The 17,947-nt window shown below is 32.6% G+C and overlaps 1 protein-coding gene across 1 annotated transcript in view; it reads right to left on the reverse strand.

Moving 5' to 3' along the window:
• Positions 1 to 475: 475 nt before the first annotated feature.
• Positions 476 to 17,947, reverse strand: part of LOC127117720 (uncharacterized) — a 55,164-nt gene continuing 37,692 nt past the window's right edge. The window contains exon 10 of the mRNA XM_051047817.1: positions 476 to 697. Within this exon, the coding sequence (XP_050903774.1) occupies positions 687 to 697 (11 nt within the window). The 3' untranslated portion in view covers positions 476 to 686. The remainder of the gene's footprint in view (positions 698 to 17,947) is intronic.

Raw genomic sequence — 17,947 nt, forward strand, 5'->3', positions numbered from 1 at the left:
TTTTGATATTATAAAATTGTTTAGGGGTGGCATGTATAATTTATGGGATGTCATGTAATATTTTCTAAGTTTTGATGCTAGATAGAACAAACTCCTGATTGTATATGAACTAGGTCTACTTTGAGATGGGTTTAAATGAATAACATTTTTGTTTTCAAAAAAAGTTTTGAGAAAAAGTGAGACATTATTTGGTGTACCCGACACAATCCCTTACCATTTACATATCCCTATCAAACCATGAAGATGAAATCACCTAAAATAAACAAGTGGAGAGTTGATTACACATGTGTGCCTCATAAAGCCCAAAATAGGTGGATGAATATTCACCAACGACTTTCTTATTAAAAAATATTAATTTTGTAGTGAAATTTATAATAATTTTTCAAGAGATGATATATAAATTAAATCAAAGAGTCAAAGATTACAATTTATATTAACATCTTAGCATCAACTTGAACATTCAAGGGGTCAAAAGAACCACACACATATAAACTTATTAGAACAAACAAGAAATATGTTTAAATTCAAAATGATTATTACATTTTAATGCATAAACAATTATTGATTTGATTCATGTTTTCAAGTAGAAAGATAATTTGGTCATAAAGTTCTGGTGTTGCAAACCCAAAAAAACATAACAAGACATATCATTTTCAAAACAATGATGTTTCAACAACATTATTAACTCATTCTCCACCTGGTACTAGTGGAACATGATTCATCCTTATGTTCTCATAAAAATGCTCCACCAACCTCCAAGTTGTTGGATCTTCTGAAATCATTAAGCATTAAAACAATCGTTAAGTTCTATACTAGAAAGCTATGAAATATGGACTATGACACAGATACTAGGACACGACACGATATAGATACTTTGACAAGGTTAATGTTGAAAATATAGGATACAACATCACTACATATATTATAGTATTTGACCTTCATTGACCCATGTATTATTAAAAGATTTAAAAAAATTCTGATCAAGATTAACATCTATAATTTCTCATTGATAACTTTACTTCAATAAATAATTAACCATTTTATATGTGTGTTAGATTTTTCCAAAATAAATATATAAGATGCATTGAATCAAATAAAAAAATAATAGTGTTTGAAACAATAGTCTGAATTATTTGTCTTTTTTGCTGATTATTTGAATTGTCAGGCATATATTGTATGTGTATCATACAAGTGTTGGACATCAAGGCATGTCGTACATCGATTCAAAGAATGCCTAATAAAATATAAAGCTATTTTTTAAGACATTTGTTTGAGTTTTCCGACACTTGACTGACTCTTCTTGTATATATGGTATGAGTGTCAAATAAGTGTCAGACCCATGACACTCATGCTACCAGAGGTGTTTGTGCTTGATAGCTACCATGTATTGTTCTTATAATTTAGGTTGATCTAACTCAAAGTTTACATAACTAGTCTGTAATATATATATTTCCCTTTATTTATAAACAATTTAAGTCACATTTCATTGAATTTCAATCTCTTAACAAACTCTTAGGTGGCTCAATAGAAGAGTCTTAACAATAGGCGATCCAACAGATATTTTAGAATTTGACTCAACTTAACTCAATCCTTACAAGACTAGTTTGTGAGGTTTGAATATCACCCTTATAACACATGTTAACTATATCTCACTCAATTTGAGAATCTTAACAACTATAGCTTTTTTATAAAGAGTGACACGTGTTCCGTTACATCAACTCAATTGCTAGTTTCAGTAACATCTGAGCACAAAGCACATGATTTAGCTTACGACGCTCCACTTATTTACTTTTAAAGAGTGAGATTATAATATTTAATCTAATAGGAAAAAAATAGTAGATCTCATAATATCAATTTATTACATACTATACCATATCATATCATGTGTTTCAAACAAGTTCAAAATCAAATTTGTACTTATTTAGGTAATAAGAAGTACTTACACGAAGGTAATTATTGAAAGTGTCATTTGTTAAAACATTTGGAAGACAACTTGTTAGTGCAATTCCAGCTCTGCATTAATATGAAAGAATTTTTATTAAAAAACTTAAAATAATGAAAAGGGCATACTCAATCAACATACTTAAGATGATGTTTCTTCCTAATTAACCTGTGATTATCTGATAGCCGAGAAAAGTATTAGAGAAATTTATTTCATATATTTTGTGTGAGAAAATGGAATTTAAAATATAATATTTCTACATGCTAAACACAATATTCAAAAATTGTCATGACAAACTTATCTCACCTGAAATAGTGCAAGAACATTGCACACTCGAGTTGATTGTGCAACAGTAAGATTTTCCATTGAAATATTAGGAAATATTGAAAGTATTTCCTGTAAAATAAGATATCACTATCAGTAAATACAAGACATCCAATAAACTTGTCATATCATCACGGTTTAATTCTAATTCTTTTTTATAATCATATATATTTCGAGTGAATTGTAAAAATAAGAATATTATCTTTACATTAAAATGTAGAATTGAAAATATATAAACACGAATTGGTGAAAGATTAATGTAATAGAAAGAAATAAATAGGGAGACACATAAATTTAAAATTATAAAAAATTAGAATATGATAATTATTATAAAGGAGTGTAACATGGGAAAAGACAATAGTTAATAGTTTCATCCACTACCACTTTGTGTTATGCCAAATCTAAAATAACTATTGTTCAATCCACCGAGAAATGTAGCATAATAAAGTGCAATGGTTGATTTTTTCATCAACTACTACTTTGTGTTCCTCGAAACATAGAATAACTATTGTCAATCCACCAAAGTAAAACTCATATATAACTTTCTTTTGCCAAATCTTTTTTCGTAAAAAAATAGCAAGGTTCTAAAAAAAATTATAAACAAAGAAAGAAGGTTTCTAAAAGTAATAACACAAAGAAATCCAAAAAGAAAATAATATAGCAAATTAGTTACATATAACACACCTATAAAAGTATCACAATAGTGCCAAAGGAATTCCACAATAGGGGTGCAAGTTCTTTGAATAACCCAGTCCACTGAAATATTTGAAATTGAAAAATATAAAACATGTGTCTTAATTGGACGAGTTCAAGAAACATTACATACAAACTAAATTGTAAAATAACAAATATCAAAATATAATAACACATGCTAATTTTCTCTTAAATAAATTTGATGTCTCCATCATTTTTATAGTAAATGATTTAATTTATTACATAAGATCAGTTAATATATTGAGTTTTTTATTGGTCGAAGTCACAACATGAGTCACTTGATTTCTATCTAACTACTGATATTGGTTGATTATATTGAAATGAGTTATTTTTTTCTTCATAGACTTTTTTTTCTCTTATATCACATAGTATCACTTTTAATGACAATATGTATATCTCTATTTTATTTCAATCATACTAAGCATTACACTTTTATTTTCATTTTTTTTTATTTTTTCTCTTTCTTCAAATGTCTCTCTTAATTGCAAGGTTTTTCTTCCTATTGAAGTCATGAGACATGAAATAAACATTAATCAACTCATGACATAGAGAATGATACAATAGTTATCGAATAATCTACATTTAATATGCCAATTACTAGTGTAAATCTATAACATGCAAAACGATCTCATTTCCATCTAAATAACAACAATTAAAATAAAAAATATAATGTATGTTTGTATGCGTCTCAAAATACACTAAATAATGGATATTTTGGCTCAACTATAACTATAATCACACCTCAATTGTCCAAAAGCACCAGAAAAAAATATGTGAATTACAATAAAATGTTATTGTTTACTTTACATCAATTTACTTACATAAAAACTTTACCAACAGCTTCAAATTATATTTTAAACATATTTATTTATTTTGAAATTAAAGAAAATCGTAAGTCATAATACACTGAATAATGAGGATTTTTAATTCAACTATGACTAGAATGACCTAAATGAGAAAGCTTCTTGAATTACCCAAATACCCAAAATTACCTTAAAATTACCTAAATATGTTATTAGATTTACAAAAGGGGCCACATAACAATCTAAATCTATGTTGATAGAGAAAATACATTCAGTTTCATACTAAACAACTCCTTTAATAATTGGATTACTCGTAATTTTATTAAAATATTATAAAAAGAAAAGAAAAAGAGAAAGATAGAATAGTAAGAACCTTAGAGAGTACATGAAGAGCGTTTTCTCGGAGATCAGACCTTTGAAGTACAATAACAAGACGTTCCACATACGCCATCCTTTAGACATTTGCACTAGTTTAAGTAGAAGCATTGAGAGGAGCTACGAAAGACTCATCGTTGTTGATTGAGAACAAGCGAGAAGGAAAATTTGCCATCGATTAGATCTGAAAAAAATGGTGCAATAAGATATCAATTTTATCACTTTAGTTTAAATTTATGTATCTGTACATTGATAAAAATGAATGTTATATATATATATATATATATATATATATATAATAAGATAAAAATTTACTTTTTTATAAATTTCTATTTTTTAACTATTCATTATTTCTAGTGATTTTATTACTTTATTGAAATATTATTATTTATAATATTAATTATATAAACTAGATACTCTGTTAAGAAAAAAATATTGATAAAAAAGACTTAAAGTTATATATTATTAAGAATTTTATCTTTATTGATAATTTGTGAATTTTCATTAGTTTTAATCTCTATTACTTCAAAATAAAATACTTTGAAACTGTAGTAAAATATATATTGTTAAATTAATATTTTGAATATGTAGTAAAATATATATTACTTCAAAATAAATAATTTGTGAATTTTCATTATTAGCAAATTTAATTTAATATTTTGAATCTGTAGTAAAATATATATTACTTCAAAATAAAATACTTAAGAAATTGTTAAATTATACTTTCAAATAAATTAACGTCATTTTCTTACTAAAACAATTATGTTAAATTTCCTCTTTATAAGTAGATGAGGTAGGTCAAGTCATAGATATAAATTGATATTTAGGTTTCAATGTTTTTCAATAAGATTTATTTATATTTATATATTAGTATCTATAAATTGTTGATATTTATAAATTTATAAATTATTATTTTTAAATATATATATATATATATATATATATATATATATATATATATATATATATATATATATATATATAGATAGATAGATAGATAGATAGATAGATAGATAGATATATATAGATATATATAGATAGATAGATAGATAGATAGATAGATAGATAGATAGATAGATAGATAGATAGATAGATAGATAGACAGATAGATAGATAGATAGAGAGAGAGAGAGAGAGAGAGAGAGAGAGAGAGAGAGAGAGAGAGAGAGAGAGAGAGAGAGAGAGAGTTAGTATCCATTGATACAAATGTTGGTTCATTAGTTTTTTTAAAATTGAAAGGTCCATATTTATGCATTCAACTTTGATTTTTTTTATGCTTCTGAATTTTTTCATTTCATAAATAAAAGTTATTTACTTTTTTAATATTGAATACAATTTGTTTGAATTTTTATTTTTTAAAATTTGTCTATATCTCTCCCCCTATCCCTCTATGTTTTTCTTTTCATTTTCGTTATCAAAATATTCAATTTATAATATAATCTTAACAAGGTTATATTTATAAGTTTATGTTTTTAAACAAAATCGTAATTTAAAAAATATTATTGATTTATAAATTTAAAGAGCTTATTTATAGTAAGAAATAAATATAAATAAAAATATAAAAACTGAGAATTCTACAACATAATATTAAAACCTATACAACCATTTTACACCTAATTTACTCAAATAACACCTGTCAATGGAGCTTCCAATGTGATATGTATAATAATAACAAAAATACTATTGTTTTCAAAAATTATAATATTTTACCACTGTTTTTAAAACATTTCAGAACTATATGCATCAATAAATTGTAGACTATTATAATAATATATATATATATATATATATATATATATATATATATATATATATATATATATATATATATATATATATATATATATATATAAAATATTAAAATGGTTTACTTTTATGTAGGATTTATTCGAAAATTCTATGGAAATAGCCATTAGGGAATTTATAATAAAATAATAATAATAATAATAATAAACAATTTTGACAATAGTGAATATTCAAAATTAAATCAAAATAAAATGAAATATTTAGGGGGTAGAATCAAAGTAGTAGTAAATATTATTTTTATACATTACTATATGCTTCATTGAGATAATTATAATATACGAAAAAATGATATTTAATTAAGTTTTTTTGAAAGTTGTTAGTTTAAAATACTATTCTTTTTATTAATTGTTAATTTATTTTAAATGTAGGCATATTAGTCCTTTAGTCCCTTAACTTTAAGCGAAGTTTCATGTTGGTCCCCTAACATTATCAATAGTGTTATCGTTATTAGAAAAAATGCAATGGGGATGTCTTTGCATGGGAGATTTATGAACAATTATTTAGAATGGTACTTTAGAGTATCTCACACTCATATCATCCTCCGAGGTTGAGACTGAAAGGACCGTTTAAGTCACGGAAGCTAAGTCCGAGATACATAGGGCCATACTAGATTATGGAGAGTATTGGAGAAGTAGCCTATAGATTAGTTTTACCACCTTCTCAATTAGAAATGCATGATGTTTTTCATGTATCCCAACTCCGAAAGTTCATTCCAGATTCTCTTCAGCATGTTCTTCCAGATTCGATAGAAGTGGAAGCAGATCTGACTTTCAAACCTCTACCAAGTCGCATTACAGGACGAGAGGTTAAGGTATTAAGGAATAAGGAGATTCCTCTTGTTAAGGTTCAGTGGGATGAATAACATCTCGGCGATGCTACCAAGGAACTGGAGTCAGAAATGCGAGAAGCTTACCCTCATATCTTCCAGGTAATATTTAAATTCGAGGACGATTTTTTATTTAGGGGGGGGGGGAGGATGTAATACCCCGTATTTCCTTAAATACCTAAATTCCTATTAATTGAAGTCAATTGAGTTCCCATGTGCTCTAAAAGTTGTCAATTGGGATAAATAGAGTAAATAGTAAGTTCAGGTTGACTTAATTAATATTAATTGGGACTGACCTTTTATTAATTGGGACATTTTGGTAACACCAATAATGGGTCAATAGCTCTGGTAGAACAAATATTACAAGTGTAGTGCCACTTGAGATATTTGTTACTACCTGTAACCTTTTCTAACCACATGTTACTTGTGGTAAATGGTGGCCACATGTTATTATCTCTTACCAACTACCCACATGTGCCATTTTCATTTTTGTCTCTATGTATCTGTAAGAATAGAGAGAAATAGAAAAACTGAAGAGAATAAGGGAAAACAAGGCTAGTGGAGAAGAAGAAGAAGAAAAGATTGGAACCAACACCATAATCTTCATCCTCATCTCATCTTCAACAACTTCTCCTCTTCAATTTCTTGAGGTAGGTTCTAGTTAGAAACCCTAGATTTCTAGAAGATTAGGGTTGTAGAATCATAGATAAATCATGAAAATCAATGCTACATGATGAGTATTTCTCTTACTCTTGTTGATTTCCAAGAACATGTGCTTTGATATGTTCTTATGATTGTTGTGATTACATGATTTGTTGTGGTTGTGGTTAAATGATTGGATGTGTTTATGACCTTGAAATCCTTGTGGTTATGAACTTGGAATTCTTTTTATACATGTGTATATGAGCATGTAGTGAGATGAGTGTGTTGGAAGAAGGAGTGGGTCTTTGTTGGAAATGGATTGACAGAGGAAAAATGGTGTTCTATGAAGTGAAAACGTGAAAATGTGTGTGGACCAATCGATTGGTCCCTGCAACCAATTGATTGCACAACCCTTTTATTTTGCAGAAGATGTGATTTTTACAGGACCGATCGATTGACAGTGTGTAACACCCCGATAAAGGTGTTACACAGTGTATTACAATCAATTGCACAAACTTTCTATTTATGAACAGTGGAAAATTTTAGTGAGCCAATCGATTGATCCTCAGCAAACTTTGAAAAACAGAAATGTGAGAGGAACCAATCGTTTCAAAATCTATTCCTTAAGTGTTTCTAAATGAATTCCTCCAACCATTAATCATTCATGATGCTATGCTTATGTTGAATACATGCTAATGGTGAAAATTACATGATGAATCTAGTAAGTTAACCTAGGATTGGTATTAAGTCATGAGTGAGGTTTGTAACTTAGATAACATGAGAAGACGGTATTCATTCGTACGACGCTTAGGTGGAGGTCGTGAACAAATTTTTGCCATGATTGAGAATGAGACGCATTGTATGGAACATGCCATGTTATTATTTATGTATTGTGGTGAATAAAGTCACCTGTTTTAAAATACATTAGAGAGAGAGAGAGAGAGAGAGAGAGAGAGTTAGTATCCATTGATACAAAGTTTGTTCATTAGTTCTTTTTTTTTTAAATCGAAAGGTCTATATTTATGCATTCAACTTTGATTTTTTTTATGCTTCTGAATTTTTTTATTTCATAAATATAAGTTATTTCCTTTTTTAATATTGAATACAATTTGTTTGAATTTTTTTTTAATTTATCTGTATCTCCCCCCTCTCCCTCTCTCTCTCTCTTTTCTTTTCATTTTCGATATCAAAATATTCAATTTATATTATATTTTATTAAGTTTATGTTTTTAAAAAAATCATAAATTAAAAAATAGTATTGATATATAAATTTAAAGATCTTATTTATATAAAAACAGAAATATAAATAAAAATATAAAAAGAGGGAATTCTGCAACATAATATTAAAACCTATACAACCATTTTACACCTAGTTTACTGAAATAACACCTCCCAATAGAGCTACCATTGTGATATGTATAATAATAAAAAAAACACTATTGCTTTAACAAATTATAATATTCTACCATTTTTTTAAAACATTTCAAAAATATATTCATCAATAAATTTTTGACTATTATAGTAATAATAGTAATAATAATAATAATAATAATAATATTATTATGTTAATATTGAGAATATATATATATATATATATATATATATATATATATATATATATATATATATAATTAAAATGTTGTACTTTAACGAATGATTTATTCAAAAATTCTATGGAAATAGCCATTAGGGAATTTATCATAATAATAATAATAATACAAATAATAATAATAATAATAATAATAATAATAATAATAATAATAAACAATTTTGACAATAGTGAATATTCAAAACTAAATCAAAATAAAATGAAATGTTTAGGGGATAGAATCAAAGTAGTAGTAAATATTTTTTTTATGCATTATCATATGCTTTATTGAGATAATTATAATATACCAAAAGAATGATTTTTAATTAACTTTTTTTGAATGTTGTTAGTTTAAAATACTATTCTTTTTATAAATTACTAATTCATTTTAAATGTTGGCATACTTAGTCCTTAGGTCCCTTAACTTTAAGCGAAGTTTCATGTTGGTCACCTAACTAAAAAATGTTACGTATTGGTACCTTAACCTCTCTTCCGTTAAAGTATTTTATCTGTTCAGTTAGTTAGGGTGAGAAAACGTTAAGTATGGTTGTGGTGGCATGCCAGGTATGTCTTTTCATGGGAGATTTATGGATGGTTATTTAGAATGGTACTTTAGAGTATCTCTCACTCATATCATCCTCCGAGGTTGAGACTGAAAGGACTGTTTAAGTCACGGAAGCTAAGTCCGAGATACATAGGGCCATACCAGATTATGGAGAGGATTGGAGAAGTATCCTACAGATTAGTTTTACCACCTTCACAATTAGAAATGCATGATGTTTTTCATGTATCCCAACTCCGAAAGTTCATTCCAGATTCTCTTCAGCCTGTTCTTCTAGATTCGATAGAAGTGGAAGCAGATCTGACTTTCGAACCTCTACCAAGTCGCATTACAGGACGAGAAGTTAAGGTATTAAGGAATAAGGAGATCCCTCTTGTTAAGGTTCAGTGGGATGAATAACATCCGGGCGATGCTACCTAGGAACTGGAGTCTGAAATGCGAGAAGCTTACCCTCATCTGTTCCAGGTAATATTTAAATTCGAGGAAGAATTTTTATTTAAGGGGGGGGGGGGTGAGGATGTAATACCCCGTATTTCCTTAAATATCTAAATTCCTATTAATTGAGGTCAATTGAGTTCCTATGTGATCTAAAAGTTGTCAATTGGGATAAATAGAGTAAATAGTGAGTTCAGGTTGACTTAATTAATATTAATTGGGACTGACCTTTTATTAATTGGGACATTTTGGTAACACTAATAATGGGTCAATAGCTCTGGTAGAACAAATATTACAAGTGTAGTGCCACTTGAGATATTTGTTACTACTTGTAACCTTTTCTAACCACATGTTATTTGTGGTAAATGGTGGCCACATGTTATTATCTCTTACCAACTACCCACACGTGCCATTTTCATTTTTTTCTCTATGTATCAGTAAGAATAGAGAGAAAGAGAAAAGCTCAAGAGAAGAATGGAAAACTAGGCTAGTGGAAAAGAAGAAGAAAAGAAGAAGAAGAAGAAGAAGAAGAAGAAGAAGAAGAAAAAGAAGAAAAGATTGGAACCAACACCATCATCTTCATCCTCATCTCATCTTCAACAACTTCTCCTCTTCAATTTCTTGAGGTAGGTTCTAGTTAGAACCCCTAGATTTCTAGAAGATTAGGGTTGTAGAATCATAGATAACTCATGAAAATCAATGCTACATGATGAGCATTTCTCTTGCTCTTGTTGATTTCCATGAACATGTGCTTTGATGTGTTCCTATGATTGTTGTGATTACATGATTTGTTGCGGTTGTAGTGAAATGATTGGATGTGTTTATGACCTTGAAATCCTTGTGGTTATGAACTTGGAATTCTTTTTATACAAGTATATATGAGCATGTAGTGATATGGGTGTGTTGGAAGAAGGAGTGGGTCTTTGTTGGAAATGGATTGACAGAGGAAAAATGGTGTTCTATGAAGTGAAAATATGAAAATGTGGATGGACCAATCGATTGGTCCTTGCAACCAATCAATTGCACAACCCTTTTGTTTTGTAGAAGATGTGATTTTTACAGGACCAATTGATTGACAGTGTATTACAATCAATTGCACAAACTTTCTATTTATGAACAGTGGAAAATTTTAGTGAGCCAATCGATTGATCCTCAGCAAACTTAGAAAAACAGAAATGTGAGAGGAACCAATCGTTTGGGCCTCCCCAACCAATCGATTGACTTATGCTAAAAACTTCAAAATCTATTTCTTAAGTTTTTCTAAATGCATTCCTCCAACCATTAATCATTTCTGATGCTATGCTTATGTTGAATACATGCTAATGGTGAAATTTACATGATGAATCTAGTAAGTTAACCTAGGATTGGTATTAAGTCATGAGTGAGGTTTGTAACTTAGATAACTGTTAGGGACCAATTTGTACTACTTTTTATACCTTTTTATTGGTCCCTTTTACCAAGTTTTGATGTAATTACACACTTTTATCTTCATTAATTTGTATAAATGCAATTAGGTTTAATTTATTTTGTTTTGAATAGTTATTTCACATTTTTTGTTAGTTGTGTAGAATTTTGGATAAGCAAGACCTTGGTTTCAACATGGCATTTTGGAGGAAGCTTGCCAAACAAGGAAGCTGGGAAAGCTACAGTTCGCGCCGCGAACTCCCTTCGCGCCGCGAAGGCTGCGAATCCAGCAAGCTGACCAAGGGTCAAATGTGCTGCTGTGCAGAAAAAGTAATTGCCATTTTGATGTCTGCCTGGAAAGTGCTTTTCTGCTGCTGATGACAATGTCCAAATGGGGAAATGTCAACCTTTTTGGTAGAGACAAAAAAGTTTAACCTAGGGTATTGAGACATTATTCCATGGATTCACACATTGTGCTGTAGAGCTTTTGTAATAGAGAAAAACCAGAGTTTTCTTCTAAATCTTTCTGCTTTGTAACAATGGTGATGAGGAGCTAAACTCCCTTTTGTCAAGATTGGAGGTAGTAGCTATTCTCATCTATCTATGTATTCACTTTGATTTATATATGAGATAAAGATTGTTGATGTATTGGAACTGTTTTTGCTTTACTTTGAAAACCAGATTTGAGTAGTTGTCGAGAGAGATTACTCGAGTTTAGACATAAAACAGATTTTCAAGTAATGAATAAGTTGTAGAGATAGATTTATTCATTACTATTCTTGGATATTGAACATTCAAGGTTACTATATTGATAGTTAGGTGGAGAGATCGTCTAAGGATCAATATAGTAACTATCACGATATCATTTAGACATAAATGACTTTGAGAGGATATTTGAACATCATTAATAATCTTGAATCTAATTATGTATCATAGGGAATCATAGATATTTGAAATAGTAAACTCCAATCTTGCCAAGCTTTTATATTTATCTAAAACCACTTAAAAGTTTATGTTAAAATTGATTAACAAGATATTTTTCCAAACAAAACAAACCTGTTACTTTCTAAACTTAAAACATTTGAATTATCGAACGGCGGTAATATCACCTAATCTCTGTGGATACGATACAAAAATATTTGCCAAAGATATACTCTTTCAACAAATTGGCGCCGTTGCCGGGGATTGGTGTCGATATTACAAGCATTGCAATAATTCTTTGTTTTTAAGTTTTGTTACATTTACTGTTATTCCTCTTTTGTTTCACTTGGTTTGTTAGTTTTGTAGATTCTAGTGCATGCGAGGAAAAGTAACCGAGGAGCAACTTCAATTCGATCCTGAAATTGAAAGAACACTTCGGAAGCTCAATAGCAAAACACGAAGAAGAAGGAAACTAGCCGAAGAGAGGAACCGGAGAGAAGAAGCATCTACTTCCGCACTTGTTCCAATCGAAGAAGTGGTTGTAGAAGCTTGTGAAGGAAACATGGCGGAGGATAATCGTACTGAAATGTCCGCTAATAGTCCAAGAAGGAATGCTCAATTTGCCCGTGGAGGAAGAAATACGGAGATGAAGACCGGAATCCTCCAACTTCTCTATGCAACTCCATTCACCGGAATGGATCACGAAGATCCGTATACCCATCTCATCAAATTCTATGAGATTGCGGGTTCTACGGGAATAGACGAGGCGGGTGAAGAGACGTTATTCAAGAGGATGTTCCCACACTCATTAGTGGGAAAAGCAAAGGAGTGGTACCTTGATCAAGAATCAAGAGTGATGACGGATTGGAATCTATTAGAAGAAAAGTTCTTAGAAAGATACTTCCCTCAGTCCCGATTCATGGAAGCCAAGACGGCTATAGCTGTATTTACTCAAGGAGGAAACGAATCTCTAAATGAAGCTTGGGAGAGATTCAAATCAATGTTGAGGAAGTGTAAGGGACATGGTTTTGATGAGCTTACTCAAATCCACATCTTTTTGAATGGTCTCCAATCAACCCATAAGACACTTCTGGACGCCACCGCGGGTGGTTCGCTTATATCAAAAACTGCGGAGGAAGCTAAAGTCATTATTGAACGGATGGCCCGTAATGATCATCAAGGTCAACATGATCGTAGCCCTTCACAACGTAAGCCCGGAGTTTTGGAGTTGAATACCAATGATGCCATCCTTGCACAGAATAAGCTACTCTCTCAGCAAGTGGAGCTTCTTACTCAACAAATGGCCAAGCTTCCACAGCAAATAAAAGAGATTCAAGGTTTTCAAGTTCAGCATCAAGTCGCATGTTGTGAGTTGTGTCAAGGGGATCATCCTACTGGTTTTTGTCCTCCACCTCAAGAAGAAGTCAGTTATGTGAACAACCAAAACCAGGGATATCAAAGACAACAGCCTAACAATCAAGGCTATCAACCAAGAAACAATCAAGGGTATCAACCGTCAAGGTTCAACAATCAGAATTATCAACAGCAAAGCCCTTACCAACAACCAAACTCTCAAGGTCAGCAGTCGCAAGGAGGAAATTCCAAGCTAGAAGACACTCTTCAACAATTCATGCAAGCTTCTATGGCAAATCAGAAAAGTAACGAGGCGGCAATAAAAAAACTGGAAAATCAAGTAGGCCAACTCGCGAAGCAGCTGTCGGAACAAAATGCAGGGCCTTCTTTTTCTGCTAACACTCAACCAAATCCAAAGGAGCATTGCAAAGCAGTTGTCACAAGGAGCGGTAAAGCGTTGGTAAGTGAAAAAGGTAAAGAAATTGTAGAAGAGAACACCACTGAGGGGATTCTGGAAGAAACAGATATAGTTGGTGAGAGAAAAAATGATTCTGGAAATGCTCAGTTCGCGCCGCGAACCACCTTCGCGCCGCGAAAAGAGCAGGTTCTGCCCACTGCTGTACAGACTGATTGTGAGGAGAAAAAAGATGCTGAATCGAAGAAAAAGAAGAAATCTGAGAAGGGAGTGAATGTCATCCCAACTCAACATCTACCCTACCCACATGCTCCATCAAGGAAAGACAATGCTAGGCACTATGCACGATTCATGGACATTTTCAAGCAACTCCAAATCAACATTCCATTTTCTGATGCACTAGAACAAATGCCACGATATGCTAAATTTATGAAAGACATTCTTACCAAGAAAAGGCGACATGTGGAAGATGAGACCATCATTCTTGATGCACGGTGTAGCGCAGTCATTCAGAAGACTTTACCTCGGAAGGAGTCCGACCCGGGACGGGTTGTTCTACCGGTAACCATTGGAAGCACATACGTTGGGAATGGTTTGATAGATTTGGGCTCTAGTATAAATTTAATTCCCCTTTCCATTGTCAAACGATTGGGAAATGTGGAGATTAAATCAACAAGAATGACCTTACAACTAGCAGACAAGTCTACAACCTCACCATACGGAATTGCCCAAGACATGCTCGTAAAAGTGGACAAATTTCTATTTCCTGTGGATTTTGTAATAGTAGAGATGGATGAGGACCGCGATGTACCCCTAATCCTTGGAAGACCTTTTATGAAGACCGCTCGAATGATGATCGACATAGATGATGGGCTTATGAAGGTTAGAGTGCAAGATGAAGAGGTGACTTTTAACCTTTTCGAAGCAATGAAACATCCAACTGACAAGCATGATTCTTTTCGAATTGATGCAAGTGAAGAGGAAGTAGTGGAGGTCGTGAATCAAATCCATATTTCTAACCCTTTGGAAAGATCCCTTATTGGAGCATACAATGTGTTAACTGACAATGAGGAACGAGAGATCGAAGCGATGTTGCGTGAGTTAGAATCTTGTGGTGAACTGGCCTATCAAGAAGAATTAGTGGAAGATTTGAATGCAAAGAAGGAAACTGAAGAGCAAAAGTTAGAATTGAAGATGCTTCCGTCGCATTTGAAGTATGTGTTTCTTGGAGATGAGTGTACCAAACCGGTGATTATAAGCAACACATTGTCCACGCAGGAGGAAGATAAGTTGATTCGAGTTTTGAAAAAGAACCAAGGTGCGATAGGGTGGGTTTTATCCGATTTGAAGGGTATTAGTCCAGCATATTGCATGCACAAGATAATGATGGAGGAAAACTTCAAACCGGTTGCACAACCTCAGAGGCGTTTGAATCCATCAATGAAAGAGGTGGTTCGGAAAGAAGTTGTTAAACTTTTAGAAGCAGGAATGATTTATCCCATATCTGATAGTGCATGGGTGAGTCCGGTACAAGTGGTCCCCAAGAAAGGTGGAATGACGGTGATTAAAAACGATAAAAACGAGTTGATTCCGACGAGAACAGTGACAGGGTGGAGGATGTGCATCGATTATAGAAGGTTGAACCAAGCCACAAGAAAAGATCATTTCCCACTACCTTTCATGGATCAAATGTTGGAGCGGCTCGCCGGCAAAAACTTCTACTGTTTCTTGGACGGATATTCGGGGTATAATCAAATTTCAGTAAATCCGGCAGACCATGAGAAAACAACTTTTACATGTCCCTTCGGCATTTTTGCTTACCGAAGAATGCCTTTTGGATTATGTAACGCACCGGCCACGTTTCAACGGTGTATGCAAGCTATCTTTTCAGACCTGATAGAAGAATGCATCGAGGTGTTCATGGACGATTTTTCTGTTTATGGATCATCTTTTGAAGTGTGCTTGAAGCATCTTGATGTAGTTCTAGAGAGATGCGTGGAGACCAACCTAGTGCTCAACTGGGAAAAATGCAATTTTATGGTAACTGAGGGTATAGTGCTTGGTCACAAGATTTCTTCTGAAGGGCTAGAGGTGGACAAGGCCAAGGTGGAAATTATTGAAAAGCTGCCACCTCCAACCAACATCAAAGGAATAAGAAGCTTTCTAGGACATGCCGGTTTCTACCGGAGATTCATACAAGACTTCTCAAAGATCGCAAAGCCACTGAGTAATTTACTCAACAAAGGTACGCCTTTTCTTTTTGATGAGTCATGTCTTAAAGCCTTCTTAGATTTGAAACAAAAGTTGATCACCGCACCAATAATCGTAGCACCAAACTGGAATCTTGATTTTGAACTCATGTGTGATGCTAGCGATTATGCAGTGGGTGCGGTGTTAGGACAAAGAAGCGATAAAGTTTTCCATGCCATACACTATGCTAGTAAGGTGTTGAATGACGCCCAAGTTAATTACGCAACAACTGAAAAAGAATTGCTAGCCATAGTATATGCATTGGAAAAATTTAGAGCTTATTTGATTGGTTCAAGAGTTGTAATTTACACTGACCATTCTGCAATCAAATATCTGCTTACCAAGCCGGATTCAAAACAAAGGCTTATTCGTTGGATCCTTTTATTACAAGAGTTTGATCTAGAGATTAGGGATAAAAAAGGTTCCGAGAACTTGGTAGCAGATCATCTGTCTCGATTGGTCAATGTAGAAATTACAAACAAAGAAGAAGAGGTGAGAGAAGAATTTCCAGATGAAAAACTCTATGCGATTCAAGTGAGGCCTTGGTTTGCTGATTTTGCTAACTACAAAGCAACTGGTTTAACACCGGAAGACCTCACTTGCAATCAAAGAAGGAAATTCTTAGCTGATGCAAAATATTATGTCTGGGATGACCCTTATCTTTTTAAAGTGGGGGCAGACAATATTTTGAGAAGGTGTGTAACAATGGAGGAATCAAGAGACATTCTGTGGCACTGTCACAACTCTCCGTATGGAGGTCACTATAGTGGTTTGAGAACAGCCACTAAAGTACTCCAATCGGGTTTTTATTGGCCATCTTTATTCAAAGATGCGCACGAACATGCGAAGAGTTGTGATGCATGTCAACGGAGTGGCGGAATAGGAAAACGGGATGAAATGCCTCTAACCAACATGCTAGAAGTAGAAGTTTTTGACTGTTGGGGTATTGATTTCGTTGGCCCATTCCCCTCTTCTTTCTCTAATGAGTACATTTTAGTAGCTGTCGATTATGTTTCGAAGTGGGTGGAAGCAATTGCCTCACCCAAGGCCGATGCCAAAACCGTGATCAAATTTTTAAAGAAGAACATATTTTCACGTTTTGGTGTGCCTCGAGTGTTGGTGAGTGATGGAGGCTCACACTTCTGCAATACACCATTAGAAAAAGTTTTGCAACATTATGGTGTAAAGCATAAAGTGACCACTCCCTACCACCCACAAGCGAACGGTCAAACTGAGGTCTCAAACCGGGAAATCAAACGGATACTTGAGAAGACTGTTTCAAACTCAAGAAAGGATTGGTCCTTAAAACTTGATGAGGCTTTGTGGGCATATCGCACTGCTTACAAAGCACCTATTGGGCTGACTCCGTTTCAACTGGTGTATGGGAAGACTTGTCATCTTCCAGTTGAAATGGAGCATAGAGCATTATGGGCTCTTAAGTTCTTGAACTTCGACTCCACTCTAGCTGGAGAGAGAAGGAAAGGTCAACTCCATGAGTTGGAGGAACTAAGGAACAATGCATATCATTCCAATAAGTTGTACAAGGAGAAGACAAAAGCCTACCATGATGGGAAGGTCCGCCCAAAA

Source organism: Lathyrus oleraceus, chromosome 2, assembly GCF_024323335.1.
Source record: "Lathyrus oleraceus cultivar Zhongwan6 chromosome 2, CAAS_Psat_ZW6_1.0, whole genome shotgun sequence".
Taxonomy (NCBI): domain Eukaryota; kingdom Viridiplantae; phylum Streptophyta; class Magnoliopsida; order Fabales; family Fabaceae; genus Lathyrus; species Lathyrus oleraceus.